This window comes from Echeneis naucrates, chromosome 7 (genome assembly GCF_900963305.1).
Source record: "Echeneis naucrates chromosome 7, fEcheNa1.1, whole genome shotgun sequence".
Taxonomy (NCBI): domain Eukaryota; kingdom Metazoa; phylum Chordata; class Actinopteri; order Carangiformes; family Echeneidae; genus Echeneis; species Echeneis naucrates.
The window spans coordinates 9,629,457-9,651,501 of NC_042517.1; the positions used below are offsets into that span (position 1 = coordinate 9,629,457).

The 22,045-nt window shown below is 38.6% G+C and overlaps 2 protein-coding genes across 3 annotated transcripts; both read right to left on the reverse strand.

Annotated features, from left to right (window-relative positions):
• Positions 1-3,407: 3,407 nt before the first annotated feature.
• LOC115046235 (taste receptor type 1 member 1-like) lies at positions 3,408-7,937 on the reverse strand. The gene is made up of 6 exons (XM_029506480.1): positions 7,730-7,937; positions 7,223-7,529; positions 6,363-7,085; positions 5,674-5,880; positions 5,181-5,301; positions 3,408-4,886 (listed from the first exon to the last, which is right to left on the reverse strand). Exons 1-6 carry the CDS (start codon positions 7,924-7,926, stop codon positions 3,958-3,960), a joined length of 2,484 nt encoding a protein of 827 aa, XP_029362340.1. The 5' UTR covers positions 7,927-7,937; the 3' UTR covers positions 3,408-3,957.
• Positions 7,938-13,625: 5,688 nt separating this feature from the next.
• LOC115046109 (taste receptor type 1 member 1-like) lies at positions 13,626-22,039 on the reverse strand. Of its 2 annotated transcripts, none has more exons than XM_029506247.1 (6): positions 21,833-22,039; positions 21,033-21,339; positions 20,194-20,919; positions 19,643-19,852; positions 18,670-18,790; positions 13,626-15,071 (listed from the first exon to the last, which is right to left on the reverse strand). In XM_029506247.1, exons 1-6 carry the CDS (start codon positions 22,009-22,011, stop codon positions 14,143-14,145), a joined length of 2,472 nt encoding a protein of 823 aa, XP_029362107.1. In that variant the 5' UTR covers positions 22,012-22,039; the 3' UTR covers positions 13,626-14,142. The 2 variants fall into 2 exon arrangements, with proteins under 2 accessions (XP_029362107.1, XP_029362109.1); XM_029506249.1 differs by having other exon boundaries at positions 14,835-15,071; positions 18,670-18,765.
• Between the last annotated feature and the right edge of the window lie 6 nt (positions 22,040-22,045).

Genomic DNA, 22,045 nt, shown 5'->3' on the forward strand with positions numbered 1-22,045 from the left:
ATTTATATATATATATATATATTTACACACACACGCAATTAAAATATATATATTATTTATTTATTTATTGATTTATTTATTTGTCTTTGTTTTTGTTTTTTTTGGTCATTGGGACAGATTCTACAAAGTGAAGCAGCATTTGTACAGCCCATCTTGCTTTTTAACATCTCTTCCAGGACAATCTGAGGAACATAGTGATACAAGTGCCTGTGCAACAAAATTGTTAGCAGCAGATAAAATACAAGTAAAGCAAAGAACAGAAATAGGTAATAAGTACTGATCATAATAGTAATTCGGCCAATATAACATTAAAATATCTTGAAGACATTTTGTAAAATATACATACGAACATGTCTTTAGAAATATGTCTATTTACACATACAGTATATACTATGAAACATTTGGTACACTGTACACAAAAATCAGTATATCATTACTTGGCAAAAACTACAGTTATTTGTGTGTATTTGAATATCTTATAGCCAAGAGATACATTTGGCAGTCAATTAGTAGAGTTGCTATTTCTTTGGCATCACATCAACAGAAATCTCCAATCATTAGAAAGAATGAATGATTGAGTTAGGATATACAAAAAGGGACACAAGGGTTAAAGTGAAGGATTTAACTTATTCACTTATTAAATGTCAGCAGGAGAGTTAGGTATTCCTACTTTGACATTTAATTTTAGGGTAGCTTCACAAAACATTGTTTGCACCAGCAAAGAAATGGTTCATTGTCTTGGCTATCCTTTACAAATCTAATGAGAACAATTTTGAGATTTGCTTTTGCCTTAACTAATTCATGAGAAACTGGTCATGGTTAAGCATTGGCAAAAATTTCCATGCATGTGGGAATCAAATGAGTATTGGCATATGGTTGGTAGAAAATGTACAAACCAGTATGCAAAAGCTCTTGAACTAATTCTGTGAGAAAAATCTGGATGGTCAGAAAACAATGACAAATAAATTAAACACGTAAAAAATCTTGGAGACAGTCTCTCTTTGCAGCTACATTTCCCATGCTATACCATCTGAGAGGTTTCAAGGAATAACATTAGCATTACAGTGAACAAAGTGTTAAGCACTCCACTAAGTGGTAGAAGTATATTTATTAAGTTGGTCATAATCAGTTTCATGCTGTAGATATGTTTGAGATGAGATGAAATGAACAGTGTATATGGGAGGTAAGGTCTGAATCAGCATAAGGCAGTTTGAAAGTGCTCCAATCTTCGTACACCATGATTTTGGTAATGCTATTAAAATAGAGGTAAATGCACTATCTTCAAAAACCTTTGGGTTGCATTTGCTGGTGTGTAGTCTGAGTAAACTGCGAGGGTTTAGAGCTAGGTAATAGATGTTTCTGTTTCACCAGAAGCATGTGGTATAAAGGACAGAGAAATGCCACTGAAATGTTTTCTGTGCACTCATGCAACACTGTTTCTCAATTCTCAATTTCTCAATTTAATGCCTGTCCCTTTGGAAGCAAGGCACTTTGGAGCCCTGTTGGCAGACAAGGATGAGCTGTAACTAGACAGTCTGGTCGATGGAGAATTTTAGTTTTTGGTTCACCAGCTGTGTCTACCTTTACATTTCATTGCATAACCAGGCTCCTATTTATTTACTGCACCTTGTAACTCCTTCTAACTTGTGTAGGGTTGAAATGATTACTTGAGTAATCATTGAGATTTGAATAATCTGACTCCAGAAAATAATCAAATTTTTTCATAGAAACATTTTATTCAGTAAATTTCACATAATACACCATGCTCTGCTTGAGTTGAGTTGTTTTCAAATTCAGTGGTGTGATCATAGATAAGGTGGAGCAAAGTCAGGAAAAGTCAAGGGCGTGGGACCATTACAAGTTGCAAAAAAAACAACAACAAAAAAAACTCTCCAGTGCATCCACTGTGAAATGGAATTTGCAAACCATAGCACCACATCTACAATGATGCAGCACCAAAGGCACACTGTGGAACTGACACGGGGTAGTAAAATTTAACATAATGTGCACATTTACATTTAAAGTAATAGCTAATTGACATAAATGCTGGTAGGAACAAACAGTAGCAGTTATTTGTACTAGCTAGTTAAAAAAGTGAGTTGATATTGATTAATATTTATGATATTCCTACCTAGGAAACAAATGAAATATTGCTGTGCTCGTCTTCTTATTTTTCATTTATTTGTTTCAGGCACTTAAGTCAAATCCAATAAATGGGTTTAGTTTTGGTTTTAAAATGGAATCTCCAGGAATAATAACCAATTGATTGTTTAGTTTTAGAGACATGTCTTTTTTGTCTTTAATTTTTCCTATGTTATTTAATAAGGTAAAACAATTTATTCTTTTAATCTTTAAAAAAAACAACAATGAAATACAAAATTTCAGCTACAGCCCTAAACATTTATTTTTTTTATTTATTTTTTTTATCTCTGTTTCTTTACATTTGTACCATTTTCTGGTGGACTATAAATAATTGAAACCCAATATTTACCAATGAGTCTGAGCAGTGAGCTGTCTTCAGGAAGAATGGTAGTATTTTACTTTTATGTTTAACTAAAGTTTCTGTTAAACAAATTTGGCCTATGAAGCACGAGTTTCTGAATTCAGTTGAATTCAAGTTGTGAATGTATTTTGGCTGGAAGAAGTCTTGAATAGCTGTGTATTTGTCCTACTGTGTCTTTTTGTTAGCTGTACTAGCCTCCTCCACACCAGTTTCTCAGTGTTTTCTCGCCAAATGAATGTTGAGGGTTATAATACTTAAGCAATGTCTTATTTTATCTTATCTTACACTATTTTTCACTTTTATACCTATGTGAATACAGAGGCAATAAACTCATACAAAAACTGCACTGTTTGCAATGCATGCAACAATACTAGCTCATTTTGGCACCGTATAGACAGATGCGTTTACTATGTTATCGTCCCTACTCTCACACTTTTTGACACACATCACAACATGCTCAAGGTTCCTCAATTAAATGGGCTGGGAGCCTTTTATGTGTCTCGCTGTAGCATACAGCATAATGTTGCCAGCAGCTTGCAGATATATAGCTTTTGCATGTTGAAAGGCAGTGAAACGAATTGCAATAGAAATTAGGGCTATGAAATGGTTACAGTGACTTTGTTTGAAAATGAATACTGTCTTGGAAGTGGGGAACTTCGCGTGTATTTAATGTTGTTATTACTCTGAATGACAGAAGGGGGAGACAAGCATTCCACATTGGATGTTAAAGGCAGAATAAATGACCAGCATGTAGACACCATTATGCGGTGGGATTGTTGCTGCAAAAAAAGCCAAACATGCATAATATTTTATGTCTTTGTTTAACCAAAGGTTAGTTTCAACATATGCAGCACATATGCTCTTGCATTTATTTATTCAGGGGCAAAAATACATGTTATAACAAGTTCTTATTCATGTAAATGGACATATTTGAGTTGATTGATTCAACACTCAACAAATCCAGAAATGTATGTGTTTTTGTTTGCTCATTCTGTAAAATAATTCAATTGAAACCATCCTAGTTAAAGTTATACCAGTTATACCGATACCATCTTTCTATGAGTTACATGACAAGATTGATATTACTCTCATTTTGGTAAATATGAGGCCTCAGCCTGTGGGTGGGTAACTTAGTCTGACTGTATCCAGAAACATGTAATCAAAAATACCATATTGAGTTATTTCTTATCAGAGGAAGGCACTTAATTAAAGATATTATATATATATATATATACAGTGTACTGCTCAGAATTTTTAACACTCTACTCTAAACAATTTCAAGACTTTTTTTATACTGTAGTCCTCAAACTTCAATAAAGAATTTGCATTGCCCAAACATACATTTATAACTCCTGGAAGAAAATCCCAAACATTTCAATTACAATTTCCTCTAAAAAGCTAAATCAGTAGCAGAAGTTTATATGTTTATAGACACATGTATTTTCTTGTGACAGCTACTGGCTAATAGTTTTGGTATAATTCTGAATAAGACCTTGGAAGTACTGCTGGGTGTTTTTTTGTGATTGAAAAATGATGATATAACATTTTGGGAGGAAATACCACAACAGAAAAGAGTAGAGACTGGAGAGCACTGCCAGAGCATTAACAGTTTGAATGTGCTTTCCACGGTAAAGCATGTATACAGTGGCAAAGATGATCCAGGTAAGGATCAGAAGGAACAGGCAGAATGTTATTGCTTCAGCCTCATTGTAATTTTTTGGGAGGTTTTTTCCCATGTAAGAGAAAATAAAGCAAAGGCAGGCCAGAAATAGAAGTAAAATCACAGGACCAGAGTTTGCCTTCAGACCAATTTCACAGCTAAGGATAATTTTTTCTGGGTACCAAAGTGTTTCATTGTAGGGTTTGGGTGGTCCACAAGAATAGCCAATAAGAAGTAGGAGTGCCTGAGTAACAAAAGTACCTGTGATTAGTAACCATTGTCCGTGATATTTCATCCACCAGCTGTACAGCATGGGGAATTTAGCAGCCATTTTAAAAATGCAAACAATTTGAAATGAGCGAACAACAAAACATGCCAGACAAACAGAATAGAACAAAATGAATGGTAAGGACCTTAAAATACAAAAACACTCTGTTGGTTTATCAAAGTAAAAGAACACACTAAGACTACTAAGAGTGAGGCAGCTTAAAATTAGGAAGCACATTGGTCCCCCAGCAGATCTGACAACAGGAGTGTTGTAGTTTATGGCCAAGAGAACAGATGTGGCTATTGTGAGGCCGATGAAGGACCAGGCCCCGCACATAATCAGTATAGCTCCAATGTCTGTGAATGGGATGTACTCCACCACCCGCAGACTGCAGGATGTGCTTCCTTCTGCAGACCACTCTGTGTCCTTGCAGTTGACGCACTTGTAGTGATCATCTTTTTTATGTGAGAGAGAGTTTAATTTTAGCAGTTATAATTAACTTATGAAAATTAAAGACAGAGCAAAAGAAAACCTACTAATGAATACAAATAAAACAATTAATGCATTGTCCTTTGTTGAATTGATACCCATAGTGGTCATTGGAAGTACAGTACTGTGCAGTATTTGTGTGTCCACAAAATAATTTCAGTGATTTAGCCTTATATGTTTAGCACCCATCTGAAACCAGCATCCATCAAAACTAAAAAAATATATATTTTACATGGGTTATTACCCATGTACCCATTTACCTGTGCTGTTGACAAAGGTTCCATTGGGACATATTTCACAAGCGAAGCAGCATTTGTGGATCCCATTTTGCCTTTTAGCATATCCTTTGGGACATTCTCGGGAACATTGCGAAGAAGGTACCTGTACAACATTATTGTTCAACAGCAAATCGGATATGTTTAAAATGGTGTGAAGAGTGAAGAAAATTTAAAATCAGATTTTAAATGTCTTTTCTTAAAAATAAACATCCTTTTAAGTACACAAAATATGTAAACATTTCTATCTGCTTATTTTCTTGATAAGGTGCTTTATCAAGTGCAATTATTAAACTAGTAGGCGTCTTTGCACAAATTAAATAACGTGGAAGATATGATAAAAGCTCAGAGAATACAGTAGAAAACCTCAATCTATTGCATTATATTACAGATGATTGTGTTTTCATGATCAACACATCTTTAATGCAATATGATATAAACTCATAGTTTAAACTAGTGAAAGGAAAAAAGAACTTACTTTTCCATCTGTGTACCACTGAATTTTGTTATTGTCGATAACGTAATTGATTGATGGAAAAAATGTATAAAAGCCAATCTCTTCTATAGCTCCACTGTGGTTCCAGAAAACTATAGAGTAGCGTCCAAACTTGGGGTTACCATTTTCATCAAACTGAATACTTTGATTTAAAAGTGTAAAGTTTGACTTCTTCAGCTCTGCCAGAACCTATTGTGGGCACACAAAATACAGGCAACTATTGCGTGCATGTATGAACAATGACTATATATGCAATTAAATGTATTGTCAACAATAGTTTGTCGGTAGAAGAATCAGCTGTTGCTGTGACTGAGCTTGGCATAAAACTTTACACTGTAAAATACACAGCTCATATTTTCTATCAGATTTATTTCACACATACCCTATATATGGTAACAATACACATATACACATTTATGATTTTTATTTTTTGCAGCAAGGGTGGTGGTGGACTTTTTTATGCTTTCATTTTAGTCCATAAGAGATTGACAGAAAACATGGGAAGAAGGGAATGGCCCGCAGCATATATCCCCAGCTGGATTCAAACAAGGCATGTTGTGGTTACATGTATAAATTGTACATTTTAATTATGATAGATTTATAGACAGGTTAAAGCTGCTTTTATATATGTAAAGGATTCATGTAATAAATCATCATTTATGTGTACTTACCATGTGTGGGTAGACTGTAATATTGCTATTACATTTACCAACTCCGCATTGCAAGACATTGTGCAAGGCATTAGCAACGGAATGTACAGCAGAATAAACGGGAAAAGAGAAGGATGGATCTATGAAGACAATATCCTCTGCACTCAGGCTACTGGAGTTACAAAACTCGTTACAAAACTTCTGTCCGGCATTTTCACAATCATTCCAGCTTTTTGAAGAATAGATAAAATCATTGAAACCAGGTATCGCCACTACTGGCTGAGACACACCAAGGACAGTTCCAATATTTCTGATTCCTTTCTCCTTGGGAAGTTTCTCATTTAAGGACCAGGTGTCTCCTGCGACCCACACTTTGTTGGTGACATTAAGTCGTATTGCTGACTCAATGAGCGCTTCAGCAGTCCTTTTAGGAGCAAAAACAATAATGATATTTATCTTCTGTGCCTCTATCTGCTTGAACATTCGTGTGTAATTTACATTGTCATTGAGAAGTTTTATATACGCCATGCAGATGTCAGTATTTTCAGTCCTCTTAATGAAGAGTTCCAGGCCATCAATGCCAAATTCATCGTCACTATTAAGAAAAGCAACCCAGCGCCAGTTGAAGTGTAGTATGATGTTAACAATCACTTCTATAATGTTCTTATTTGAATGTACTGTTCGCAGGAAAGAAGGAAATTTTGATTTCTCTGAAAAAGCAGAGCTAGCAGCTCCATAACTGACCTGTTAAAAGAGTGACAGAGAAGTAATTTTCAGTGACAATAAGTAGCCAAATGTCAAATTAATAAATCTTTAATAATTCATATAAGTTGACTTTTCGACTTATTTTACTTATTCTACTGTTAGAACACGATACTTACAATAGGGATCAGATTCATCATGAATAGTGGGGCTACTGTCAATGTCTCAGTGCTTGAAAAAGGCCCAACCACTGCTATCACTTTGGACACACGGGATAGATTCTTGTGTGGTTCACTCCAAGGTTGGATTGAGCCATTGACTGAGATGAGATTCAGAGTTGCTGGAAAGTTCTGTATATCTGAGCAGTGGTCAAATATCTCATAGCCAAGAGACACATTTGGCAGTAGTTCTGTGGAGTTGTTGATTTCCTCTACAGAGAATCTCATCACCTGAAATCTCCGATAACTTGACAGAAATAAGGGGCTTCTATAGACAAAGAAGAACATCAGGAGATCAAAATTGACTTTATTTGAACACGATTTCTTAAGCCCTGTACGCTGATTGAATAGAAAAAGGGTTTTCCAGCTCTTAGTCTGGCAATTAAGGGAAAGATCCTCAGTGTTCGCTAAATTGGTCATAAATGTCAATGTCATAAGATATCTAGCTAGATTTTTGGGAACACTCACCTGGAGCAGTCGATGGCCTCTGGTCTGTCATGATAAACAAGAGTACTGACGTGATGAATATCAAAAAGTCCTCCCACTAAATAATCGCCTTCTAACTGAAACTCTGAGGCTTGGACATTGACTTCAGTAAAGGCGTGTAGAAGAGATTCCAGTATGCACAGAGAAAGGAGAAAATTCGGCATAGTTGTAGTCATCATTTACCAATCTGATGTGTCTTTGGTTACTGCTGGTCTGCTGTTAGTAAACAGAGCATGGCTGTAATGGAAAACCTCCTCCGGTCATTTACATGCACTTGAGAATGCATGACTTCAGATGAATACATTCCTGTAAATCGTTGGAAGAGAATTCACAAATTAGTATGCAAAAAGCACGCAAGATGCACTCTGCACTCTGTGTATGTGTGAGCGTGTATAAAACGTAACAATGCAGGACAGTAGATTTGTTGCGCAGAAGAGCTATATTACAGGGCCCTAGTTTTCAATATTTCATCATTTCGTTTTTCTCATCATCTAGGAAATTAAGGACACTGTATCCAGAGTAATATGTTTAGGCTTCCAGCTGTAGCTCAGCAGAGTAATGTAAGATACACCACACACGCTGGCTGCACGTAAACTAATGTAAACCCACTTTCCTCTTTAACCCTAACCCTTTAGTACACAAGACTCACTAATAATGCATTGTACATAAAGGCTTGAAAGTCAGACTAGGTTCAACAAACTTAACCAACAAATACTCATGATGCTCATTAAACAAGCCATTTGTGATATTTTACCTTGAAATATGATTTCCATAGCGGCTAATACTTTATGAAAGAATATATCACAGTTATATAAACACACATTTGTCAAAGTGATAGTTTGAAAAGTATTAAAACTTTTTTTATTTAATGAAAGATTTTCTATGGGATCATCTAAAGATGGAATAAAGATTTAGACTTGATGTGAGGTTATGAGATCACAAAAGGTCACAAGCAAATAAACACAAATCAGCTAATTAATTCAACCAGGTATCTTCGGTTTATGCTAAAATGCTACATCCTCTTACAAATGAGCTCTGCATGAATGAAAATTGAACCACTCAGGTAATTTGAAAAGAGTTGGTGTTGTTGACATATATATATTTTTTTATTTTTATTTTATTTTTTTATTATGTTTAAGCAGCTTAGCATTTTAGTGTGTGTCTGTGACCATCAGCAGCCCTCCTTTGGAGCTACTTTGTTGATCTTGTTGACCCACTGCTACGCCACAGTGAATCTAGCAGGAAGCAAAGAACAGACAAGGTGCAGCAGGATGAACAAGGGAAGGGTAGCAGATGGTGCTGGTAGTATATGGTGGAGTGAAAGTTGCTGTGTTTTTCCTGCCACTCCCATCGGGATTATAAGATTCCAGAGAATTTGTGTGTTGATCCTTGAAGAATTGGGAGTCCAAATAAGAGAAAATGTCCTAACAAAAGAGCTGAATCAAAGTGTAGATTGTGGATATAGTTGTAGATTGAGAGAACAGCTCAGGTTATTTGTGCCGGGATTCATCAATTCCTTGTGATGTGACCTGACATGATCAATGTTTTGGGAGGTTAATTATCGTCAGCTTTCTAATTTGCAAAGGTTAGGAATTAGTGAGAGTCTGCAGTCCAAGATGGAGCAGAGTTTCCATGTGCCTGTTGACCAAAAGTGCTCCATAGGTGAACAAAGCCAAAGAGCCGTGAAATAGATGTCTGCTGTGTTCTGAGTGCATATATCAGTGTGAGAGAAGCCCATTCTATGCATCTTATGTTGATTGGTGTGTATTCTGTGGAGTACATTAAATTGGATCATTTGTAAACTAGAATTGTTTGTCATCTTAAATGTATTTTGGCAAATCTGGGTCAGATGTCAAAGTTAGCGTACATAGATGGATCTTTTTCTCATTTTGCTAGAGGCATTGGGTTGGTGGTTGAGAGTGACTATATGTCTTGCATATGTCGTGCAAAAATTTGGGCACCCTTGTCGTTGTGTTGATTTGACCACCTGTAAAAGTGATTAATTGGAACAGAAAATTAATTTGGTGAGATCATTAAGCCTTAGACTTCATAGCCAGGTTCATCAAATCATGAGAAAAGGTATTTAAGGTGGTCAATTGCAAGTTGTTCTTCTCTTTGACTCTCCTCTGAAGAATGGCAACATGGGGGCCTCAAAACAACTCTCAAATGACCTGAAAACAAAGATTGTTCAACATTATGGTTTAGGGGAAGGCTACAAAAAGCTATCTCAGAGATTTCAGCTGTGAGTTTCCCCTGTGAGGAACATAGTGAGGAAATGGAAGACCATAGGCATGGTTCTTGTTAAGGCCAGAAGTACCAGGCCAAGAAAAATATCAGAGAGGCAGAGGCGAAGGATGGTGAGAATGGTCAAAGACAACCCACAGACTGCCTCCAAAGACCTACAATATCATCTTGTTGCTGATGGTGTCACTGTGCATCGTTCAACAATTCCGCGCACTTTGCACAGGGAGAAGCTGTATGGGAGAGTGATGTGGAAGAAGCCTTTCCTGCACACACTCCACAAACAGAGTCGCTTGAGGTATGCAAAAGCACATTTGGACAAACCAGCTTAATTTTGGCAGGTCATGTGGACTGATGAAACAAAGATTGAGTTATTTGGTCATAACAAGGGGCGTTATGCATGGCGGCGAAAGAACACAGTATTCCAAGAAAAACACTTGCTACCCACAGTAAAATTTGGTGGAGGTTCCATCATGCTATGGAGCTGTGTAGCCAGTGCCGGTACTGGGACTCTTGTTAAAGTTGAGGGTCGCATGGATTCCACTCAATGTCAGCAGATTCTTGAGAATAATGTTCAAGAGTCAGTCACAAAGTTGAAGTTACGCTGGGGCTGGATATTTCAACATGACAACGACTCAAAACACTGCTCAAAATCTACTCAGGCGTTCATGCAGAGGAACAAGTACAATGTTCTGGAATGGCCAGCCCAGTCTCCAGACCTGAATATCTTTGAAAATCTGTAGGATGATTTGAAGCACGCTGTGCATGCTCGGCAACCATCAAACCTGTCCAACCATGCACTTGTCTAATTTTGTTTTGATGCATACTGCACATTTTCTGTTAATCCAATAAACCTTATTCACTACTGCTCAGAGGTTCCTAAACTTTTTCATACCACTGTAGTATTCTGAAGCATTGGCATGATCTTCTTAATTGTGGAGAAAATGTCTGTTTCTTATTTCAGATGTTTCAACTGAGTCTATCTGTGTCATAAGTATGTTGTCCTGGAATAGGTGATGGAAATGGATGATTCTTTTCTGCCCCCATGTGCTAAGATACAGAGGGACTTTGTTTCTCATAAAGTCTAGGTTGTGGTTGAGAACATCTGTAGTATCCAAAGTTTTCCAACAGGCAGAGACGGTGGAGGCAATCAATGGATTTTTGACTTTTGGTCAGACTCCGTAGGGTTGTAGGGTTGAATGGATGATATTTTAATTGACAGCCAAAAGTTTGGACCTAGGGAGTTAATCTAGTTTGTACAAGGTATCACAGTGAGGTGGTGCTTTCATGTGGTTAGTTAGCAACAGCAAAACCCAAAATAGTTTGTCCTAATTATTCTGTATGCGTAGTTCTTTCTCGTGTGTATTTGGGACCCGTTTGTACTCATGTACTCATTTCAGCATTTTTGAAGTTTGGGTTTTGAGTTTGAATGACAAAATACTTGAAAGCAAAAATCTCCCTTGGAATGCCATGGAAAATCAGTTCAATTGTATCCATCCCCTCTTTAATAAGCAATGTCATCATACACAAGTAAGAGCAGCTCTGTGATGCTGCATTCAGGCGCAGTAAATGTTGACGCCTTACTTATTTGATGTGACAGCAGTACCCTTGGAAATACCTTCAAAATTTGTATCAAAAAATTCTTCTGATAATTGTGAGGTGAGCTGACTGCCAGTGATGTCATTTAAGCTCCTCTGTCATGCTATTTAACCCTTTACATTTAGAGCGGTGTTTAAAGGAAGTAGGTTTGATGAAAAGACTGCATTAGGCCCATGAGATTTTTGTTTGGTCACAACAGTGCTGCGACTGTGATATAAAGATAAAAGCTACCGGGTGGTCCTCTACATAAATTGTAATCCCTAACCCCAGCACAATTTGACTATATAGATGAACAAAAAGAAAACTATTTTCTAAAGAAACTGTTTTGTTTTTTTTTTTTTTAACAGTTCCATCTTAGAAATAATATCATTGACTAAACTCTCAATGTGTGAAAGAGCTCAAAACTGTGCAGCAGCAGCACAAATATGATTACTGCAGGTTCTGATACTGTAATGGAAAATATAATAAATTTTTTCATAAATGAACACGGACTATTGCAGGTGTCTAACTGAACAGAAACAGAAACAGATGAGAGTATATCACACTACTTGTGTCAGCTGATAGTGATAAATTATACAAAAGTAATTCATCTCGAAGAGGTCATGTTTTATCAAATGATGTGGACATTCATGTAATTGACAGTTCACTCCAAACCACAAAATGTCAATTTCATAGGGGTGCTAGTGAAAATTTCAAGTGATCACTTACTCAGATTTATTATTCAGAAACCATCAATGAAATAATGTGCTCTAAAATCAAAATAATGGAAGCAATTTAATTACTTTGGTGTTTTTTCAACTTTTTTCACGTGGTGCCATGATCTGTTAAAAACTGAAGTTTGATGAATAGGAGCATTTGGTGCCAATTACCCAGCAGTCTGGCTGTCTGTCTGCCAAACACAAGACCTGCTCTCTGCTGCAAGCATTACCATTTTGACCATGTTAGGATGCTGATGTTGGCTGTAGACTTCTGTCCTAGTTCAGCACTCATAGACAGATTTCAGACTAGAGCTGTGGCAAGGAAAGTTAATTTGTATAGCACAGGGATGTCAAACTCATTTTCATCAAGGGTCACATCAGCATAATGGTTGTCCTGAACGGGCCACATGTAACTGTAAGCCAGTATAAATGTAACCACTCCTAAATGTTAAATAAATCTGAATGTATTACACATAATATTACACATGCATTTGCATAGATGTAAAATGTATATATATTTGCTTGTTGATCTGTTATTATAACATAAATCTGTTTAATTTGTTAGGTTAATAAACCCACATTACTCCAATCAATCAATCAATCAAAGATCAAACAATCCAAGTGAATAAAGAAAAATATCATCCAACACCAGCTATGACATTAACTTTGTTCAAAACGTATTTGTCACAGTTGAGAGGGGCAGAATAACGTTACAACCAGTAATTGTTCTTTCATGAAACAGCCTTCCAATCCCGACAGTTTCTCTCATCCTGGACATTTTGGGCTCATTTGTATTTGTGAATTCCAATTGTTGAAAATCGCATTAATCTGGATACACTGCAATCTAGTGGCGGGATGCTGTCACTTTGCGAGTAACATAATCGGCATGCATTTTGGGAAATAGTTTATGGTCGATGCACACTTTTGACTTATTTATTTTAAGACAATCAGACCTTTTCAGGTCTCAGATCTGGCCCGCTGGCCTTGAGTTTGACACATATGGTATAGCACATCATCATACACAGAGTTCAGTGTGTTTTACACTGAGCATCAAAAAAGAATCAGATCATACAAAAAGGCAGTGAAGAACGGAGCAGCCTTTAGCTTGTTAGTAAAGCCAGCAGGGCTTTTGGCCTGATGTGATATCTTTTGGGAGCTGGTCCAAGCAGTGAGCAACGCAGAAGCTGAAAGACATTTCCCCTTGAATCGCTTTAACTTGGTAAGAAACCCTGTGTGAGAATCAGCACATTCTCAGATAAAACAAAGAAATAAGCAATAGAATTTTTATTTCTTTTAAGTATTTATTTATTTGATACCACAATTACATTGCACTAAAAGAAGACAGATGGTATGTACCTCTTTTACCATCTTCTCCAAAGAAAGTAGTTCTTATATTTTCTCAAAAGTATCAAGAAGGTCTGAAGTACTTTGGTTCCTCTGTCTACAGTAACACAATTAAGTGTACTGAGAATTGTTTTTGTACAAGGAGGTGCATAACATAATGCTTCAGAAGTGAAAACTACATGTAATGCATCAATAAGAATGTCCACGAACATACATTATTATGAGTTTAATCGGAATTGCATTTTGAATTTATATTTTAACAAAGTTCTGTACCTAAAACATGAAACTTTTCTTGATGTCTGCATCATAATATTGAGTTTGATACAAAAAAATGTAAAAAAAAAAAATACAGAAGAGTGACATTCAATCCATGCACATTTATGTCTACCACATACTGTAAGCTATTGTGCTGTTATTATGAAAGGCCAAAATGCTAGAATTACAATGAAACGATTCAATTTGGCTTAAGCCCAATTATTCCTCTGTCTCTAGAGAGATGTTTCCACAAGGCAGCTACTGGCTAATAGTTTTGGTATAATTCTGAATAAGACCTTGGAAGTACTGCTGTGTATTTCTGTGCGGTTGAAAAATGATGATATAACATTTTGGAAAAAAATACCACAACAGAAAGGAGTAGACACTGGAGAGCACTGCCAAAGTATTAACAGTTTGAATGTGCTTTCCACGGTAAAGCATGTATACAGTGGCAAAGATGATCCAGGTAAGGATCAGAAGGAACAGGCAGAATGTTATTGCTTTGGCCTCATTGTAGTTCTTTGGGAGGTTTTTTCCCATGTAAGAGAAAATAAAGCAAAGGCAGGCCAGAAATAGAAGTAAAATCACAGGACCAGAGTTTGCCTTCAGACCAATTTCACAGCTAAGGATAATTTTTTCTGGGTACCAAAGTGTTTCATTGTAGGGTTTGGGTGGTCCACAAGAATAGCCAATAAGAAGTAGGAGTGCCTGAGTAACAAAAGTACCTGTGATTAGTAACCATTGTCCGTGATATTTCATCCACCAGCTGTACAGCATGGGGAACTTAGCAGCTGTTTTAAAAATGCAAACAATTTGAAATGAGCGAACAACAAAACATGCCAGACAAACAGAATAGAACAAAATGAATGGTAAGGACCTTAAAATACAAAAACACTCTGTTGGTTTATCAAAGTAAAAGAACACACTAAGACTACTAAGAGTGAGGCAGCTTAAAATTAGGAAGCACATTGGTCCCCCAGCAGATCTGACAACAGGAGTGTTGTAGTTTATGGCCAAGAGAACAGATGTGGCTATTGTGAGGCCGATGAAGGACCAGGCCCCGCACATAATCAGTATAGCTCCAATGTCTGTGAATGGGATGTACTCCACCACCCGCAGACTGCAGGATGTGCTTCCTTCTGCAGACCACTCTGTGTCCTTGCAGTTGATGCATGAATAGGGATCCTCTGTTTTCATGAAAGGGGGACAATTTGTTCAAAAGTGAGATTCATTTTTCAAAACAAATAAATTAAAAAGCTCAGGAAACAGCACTGCATGTTTAATCTGTGACACTGTATTCTCCTAAAACCAATTTCTACTTCATGCAAAACTTTATCTTTAGTCAAAGGTTTGGCCACACTTTCCTATTCATTTGAGTGGGATATTGTGTCCAAAACTTTTGACTGGTACTGTATGTAGTTTCTGATCAACGTAAAATAACTCCTTAAGCTCCTAATCTTCTTCCTACAACTTCTATGAAATTGTAGCTCCCATAATGGAAAGAATGGTTTTCGACGGCTTATCCGTTTCTGGGGTGTGGAGGCAGCAGTCTTAGGAGGAAAGCCGAGATACTCCTCTCCCCAGCCACTTCCTATAGCTGCACTGGGAGAATCCTGAGGTGAGACATGCAATTTCTCTGTGTTGCTTCACACCTGACTGCAAACCTTCCCAGTGAGATCTGGAGGTCACTGTCCAACGAAGCCAGGAGAACTATGTTATCTGCGGACAGCAGAGATGGAATCCTAAGGCTACCACCACTTCGCTGCACCTAGAAATTCTGTCAATAAACTTTTTGAAAAGAACTGGCAACAGAGTGCACTCATGGCTGAGCTCAATCTTAATCACGAATGGGTTTGATTTACTACAGCAGCAATGCAAACTAAACTCTGACTCTGATAGTGCAGGGACTGAATGGCCCATAGTAGCAGACCATCCACCCCATACTCCTGGAGAAAACCACAGGAAAACCGAGGGAGATGTGCTTTCTCCAGATCCTGAAGTTCATGTAAGTTTGGGAAAAACTCCCAGCACCCTTGTGACGCCACCAAATGGGTGAAAACTGCATTGTCCCTCCCGCATCTGCGGTTCAGCTAACGGATGAACTTGCCTCTCCAGCACCCTGGTGCAGACTTTTCCAGGTAGGCTGCTGAGTGTGATCCTCCTATAGTTAAAATACATCCTCTGGTCTCCCTTCTGCTGCTCCACTGTGCCAAGTGTGCATGTAAAGTGGCAGAGGCGTGTCACCCAAGTCAACCCTACAGCATCCAGAGCTGCAAGAAATTTAAGGTAGATCTCATGCATCCTTGACGTGCTGCCTCAAAGGAACTGTTTGATAGCCACAATGACTTCAGACATAAAGGTGAGTGGCTGTCCTCCAAGACACCCAGCTTTCTTTCCTCTTCCAAATACACTCACCGGCCACTTTATTAGGTACACCATGCTAGTAACGGGTTGGACCCCCTTTTGCCTTCAGAACTGCCTCAATTCTTCGTGGCATAGATTCAACAAGGTACTGGAAGCATTCCTCAGAGAGTTTGGTCCATATTGACATGATGGCATCACACAGTTGCCGCAGATTTGTCGGCTGCACATCCATGATGCGAATCTCCCGTTCCACCACATCCCAAAGATGCTCTATTGGATTGAGATCTGGTGACTATGGAGGCCATTTGAGTACAATGAACTCATTGTCATGTTCAAGAAACCAGTCTGAGATGATTCCAGCTTTATGACATGGCGCATTATCCTGCTGAAAGTAGCCATCAGAAGTTGGGTACATTGTGGTCATAAAGGGATGGACATGATCAGCAACAATACTCAGGTAGGCTGTGGCGTTGCAACGATGCTCAATTGGTACCAAGGGGCCCAAAGAGTGCCAAGAAAATATTCCCCACACCATTACACCACCACCACCAGCCTGAACCGTTGATACAAGGCAGGATGGATCCATGCTTTCATGTTGTTGACGCCAAATTCTGACCCTACCATCCGAATGTTGCAGCAGAAATCGAGACTCATCAGACCAGGCAACGTTTTTCCAATCTTCTATTGTCCAATTTCGATGAGCTTGTGCAAATTGTAGCCTCGGTTTCCTGTTCTTAGCTGAAAGGAGTGGCACCCGGTGTGGTCTTCTGCTGCTGTAGCCCATCTGCCTCAAAGTTCGACGTACTGTGCGTTCAGAGATGCTCTTCTGCCTACCTTGGTTGTAACGGGTGGTTATTTGAGTCACTGTTGCCTTTCTATCAGCTCGAACCAGTCTGGCCATTCTCCTCTGACCTCTGGCATCAACAAGACATTTCCGCCCACAGAACTGCCGCTCACTGGATATTTTTTCTTTTTCGGACCATTCTCTGTAAACCCTAGAGATGGTTGTGCGTGAAAATCTCAGTAGATCAGCAGTTTCTGAAATACTCAGACCAGCCCTTCTGGCACCAACAACCATGCCACGTTTAAAGTCACTCAAATCACCTTTCTTCCCCATACTGATGCTCGGTTTGAACTGCAGGAGATTGTCTTGACCATGTCTACATGCCTAAATGCACTGAGTTGCCGCCATGTGATTGGCTGATTAGAAATTAAGTGTTAACGAGCAGTTGGACAGGTGTACCTAATAAAGTGACCGGTGAGTGTATATGTTAGTGGAACTGAGGAGATCCTTTAAATATAGTTTCTGCTGCCCAACTCATTTCTCAGTCGAGTTTTCCCCCACTACCAAAACTGCAGAAAGCCTGGCCTGTTGGCAGCCAGCTGCTGGGAGCTGGGAGTTGGAAGACCATCCTGACTGAGACCCCTGTCAAACGTGCCCAGTAGACGCTCATTATTCTTTTGGGCCTGCTGGGTCTCTCAGATATTGTCCTGATCACCAGGTGGTGATGAGTTGATAGATCAGCTTCTCTTCACCTGAGTGTCCAGAATATATGGTCATGGATAAGGTCATACGACCACAATGTTGATTGTCGACCTGCAACCTAGGGTCTGCCAGGTGAACTGAAGGATACCCTTATGTTTGAACATGGTCTAAGTTATAGACAGATCGTGACTACCACAAAAGTCCAAAAACTGAACACAGCTCAAGTTTAGATCAGGCAAGACATTCATCCCGAACAGACCACTGCAGGACAGACTGTTGTTGCTCACGAGGACATTAAATTTACTGAGTAGAAAAATAAAGTCCCAGGTCCTCAACCTCGCCTCAGGGACTCCAAAAAGGTAGTGCTTGGTGCATAAGTGCCAATCACAATCCCTGACCTAAAGGCACAGATATGCACAACTCCAACATACTACCAGAGTTGGCAAGCTACTAGTGAACCTACATCTACCGCTCACCTCTCACCTGATGCAAATCCAGCAAAGAATCCAGCTCCACTCAAAAAGATTGACAATATTTAGCCTGTCTCTCTCAACCTCTTGCAGAATCTCAGGTTCCTTACCCACCAGAGAAGTTACATTTTATCTCAAGAGCCAGTTTTATCAGACTGGCAAGGACCCATCCCACAGTACAGTGGAAACAGCGGGTCTTCTGGTTGAATCTAGCCAGGCACTCACCATTGGGCCCTTTCCCTGGCCACGTACTCTGGGTTCTGATTTTCTTAGCTCTCAGTAATCTTCACCCAGGACCAATTTGTCTTTGCAGACCCTGTGAGGGGCATGCTGCCACTGAAACCATAGCCCCTAGGATCACTAGGCACACTCAAACACCTCCACAACAGTGAAGTGGCAAAGTTTTCTTTTTCTTTTTCTTTTTTTTTTTTTCATTTTTGGGTGTTAGGGTGAGGGTTGGCTTACCTGTGCTGTTGACATAGCTTCCATTTTTACAAATGTAGCAAGTGAAGCAGCATTTGTGTCCTCCAACATGCTTTTTAGCGTATCCCTGGGGGCATTCTGGGGAACACAGTGATATAGGCACCTGTACAACACAATTGTTGAGCTCCAAATGGGTTTCTTAAAATGTAAATATCATTATAAACATTATATTTAGACAAGCCTCCAACATGCAACATGGCCAGCCTCCATTGGCTGATTAGAAAATAAGCACGTTTTTACATGACACCTAAAAAAAACTGACCAAAACGGGCTGATGAAGTCGAATGGCATTTAAAATGTAAACGCATACGTAGGAAGTCACACAAAAGCAGTCGGCTAACGTGGCAAAGTTACGTACAAATTTACAAGGTGGTTATGCATCGTCGTGCCAGTTTACCTCTGAGTCGCTAACTTGCTAGCTCACCGGTCTTTGTTTCTTTCCACCTCTGTTGTTGTCTGTGACAACATAGGTCAATTGGAGGTGACCCATTACCCACAAGTCGAAAGAGTGCATATCGCCACCTAGTGAAGGCGACATGATTTCATCAAATAAATCGATTTCACTCCCGTGCATTTATACAGGGACAAGGGCAGAAGTCCGATGAGATGGCTTTGTCAACCTATAACCATGGCATGGTTTAACTGCATGTAAACCTGCTTCATGACTTCACCAAGGCACACCAAACTTAAGTGAAACATTCAATGTTTCAATCAAATTTTCACAGAAATTAGCTCTTTAAACTCTTTGCAGAATGTATTCCTCCTGGAAACCAAACATACAACAAAAAAAACAAAAAAAAAACAGACATTTTTGAAAACATAACCTCCTTGGCAGAGAGATTTTTGCATATGTCCAAACTCATATGCACGTGCACAAAAACAAAAAAGAAAGGCAAAGTATTTTTAAATGACCACAGACACAATATAAGCTACTGGCAGGAGAAAAGGAACTTACCATAGTTTCACTGGTGTGCCACTTAATTTTGGCATCGTCAATGAAGAACTTGTTTGATGGGTGAAGTGTATGATTTCCGACCTCCTGTGCATCTCCAGTGTGGTTCCAGAAAACAATGGCATAGGTTCCAAAGTTGGGATCGCCATTCTCATCAAACTGAATATTGTGATTTAAAAGTGTAAAATTCGACTTCTTGAGCTCTGCTAGAACCTGATGTAGGTACACAAAATAGATATAATTAAAATTTGTTCAAAATGAACATTGGGGATGTTGATTAAATGGGGTCTTTGATTTAATAAGAGGGATCAAGAAAAGGGTGATGTCTCTATTCAAATGGATTTTGGGGAGATTTCGAACCCAGGTGTGAAGGACCAATACATAACAAATGCACATTTGTTAACAAATGTATTTACTCAATATAATGACAAGCAAATGTTTTGGAAGTATCGGAAACCATTAGTAGTATGTGCAAATCCATTCTCTTTGATTTTTGACGTTTTTTTGCCTTTGGAATACGTGCTAATTCATTGAATTGTCAAATTGTTACTTACCATATGTGGGTACACTGTAATGTTGTCATTACATGTGCCGGCTCCACACTCCAAGACGTTGTGTAAGGCATGAGCGATGGCATATACAGCAGAATAAACAGGAAAAGAGAAGGATGGATCTGCAGCCAGGATATCTGCTGCACTTAGGTTACTGCAGTCACAAACCTGATTACAAAACTCCTGCTGTGCTGCATCTTCAAAGTGAGACTGGCTTTTGGAAGAATATATGAAATCACTGAAACCAGGTATTTTCATTCGTGGTTCTGCGACTCCAATTACTGTTCCAATATTTCTGATTCCTTTCACCGTGGGGAGCTTCTTGTTCAAAGACCAGGCATCCCCTGCTATCCACACTTTATTGGTGACATTATTTTGTATTGCTGACTGAATGAGAGGTTCAGCAGTCCATTCAGGAGCAAAAACAATAATGACATTTATCTTCTGTGCCTCTATCTGTTTCAGTGTTTTGGAGTGATTTGTGTGATGATTTAGGGCTTTGGTGTACGCCAGGCAGATCTGAGTGTTCTTTATATTTTCTCTGAACAATTTTTGCCCATCGTTGCCATAATCATCATCAACATTAAGAAATGCAACCCAGCGCCATTTGAAGTGCAGCATGATGTCAACAATCACTTTTATGACATCTTTATTTGGGTGTACTGTTCGGAAGAAAGAGGGAAAAGTCTGTTTTCTTGAAAAAACAGAGCTAGAAGCTCCATAACTGACCTGAGAGAGATGAGAGATGATGAGAGATACGTTAATATTTTCAGTGAGAGTCTCAAGAGTTAAAATGCTGTTTAAGCAGTTTTAATTCAACATAGAATAATTGTCAAATATACCATAGGAATCAGATTCGTCATGAACAGTGGAGCAGCAGTCAGTGCATTAGGGCTTGTGTAGGTGCCAACCAAAGCTATCACTTTGGACACACTGGATAGATTCTTGTGTGGTTCACTCCAAGGTTGGATCGAGCCGTTGACTGAGATGAGATGCAAAATGGCTGGAAAATTGTGCATGTCTGAGCAGTGGTCAAATATCTCATAGCCAAGAGACACATTTGGCAGAAGGTTGGTAGAGTTATTGATTTCCTCTACAGAGAATCTCATCAACTGAAACCTCCGATGACTTGACTCTGTCAAGTTTTCTCTGTGAACAGTGAGAGTGTGAAGAATTTGTTGAATAATTTATGTATATTGTTTATGTTAAGTATGGATGCTCACAGAAATTTCATTTAATAACTGAAGTCATAATGCAGACCTATGATATATTTGAAAATACAATCATACAAACATTAATTTTACAAACATTCAGATATACGGAATTTTTAACCCAGTTAAAATGAGCTCAGATTTTGTTCTGCGTGCTTCCTCTGCTTACTAAGCATTTTGCTGCTATCCACCCTAGCATCACAGCTCTTTGTATTTGCGTTAGTACTAAGATGTGCTCTGTTATGAACAAAATTTTACAAATAGTTCAGGTTACCAACAGCTGTTTGGAAAGTAACTTGTTCGTAAGTTGGGCAGTGTCTGTATATTAAGTAATTACAACAGTTAGTTAGGCTATGACACCAGGTTTTAAAAGTATAAAACCTAAAAAAAGACATTTAGGCAGATTTGTTCAAAAGACTCTTCAGACTTACCTGGAGCATTTGATGGCTTCTGGTCTGTCATGATCAACGGGGGCACTGACATGATGAACACCAAAAAGTCCTCCTATCACATAATCTCCTTCTAGCTGAAACTCTGAAGTGGCCCCAGTCCATTGAGTTAAGGCACATAGAAGAGATCCCATGACCCACAGAGAAGGAGGACATTTCATTGTTGCAGTTAACGCTTAACTGTCAGATGTGAAC

Coding starts and splice junctions, on each gene's coding strand:
- LOC115046109 (XM_029506247.1), bottom strand. CDS start 22,011: ATGAAATGTCCTCCTTCTCTGTGGGTCATGGGATCTCTTCTATGTGCC. Junction 18,791..19,642: donor GGCACACCAGTGAAACTATG/GTAAGTTCCTTT, acceptor TGTGTTGTACAG/GTGCCTATATCACTGTGTTC. Junction 15,072..18,669: donor AAGCTATGTCAACAGCACAG/GTAAGCCAACCC, acceptor TCATGAAAACAG/AGGATCCCTATTCATGCATC.
- LOC115046235 (XM_029506480.1), bottom strand. CDS start 7,926: ATGATGACTACAACTATGCCGAATTTTCTCCTTTCTCTGTGCATACTG. Junction 7,530..7,729: donor GAGGCCATCGACTGCTCCAG/GTGAGTGTTCCC, acceptor CTTTGTCTATAG/AAGCCCCTTATTTCTGTCAA. Junction 5,302..5,673: donor AGTGGTACACAGATGGAAAA/GTAAGTTCTTTT, acceptor AATGTTGTACAG/GTACCTTCTTCGCAATGTTC.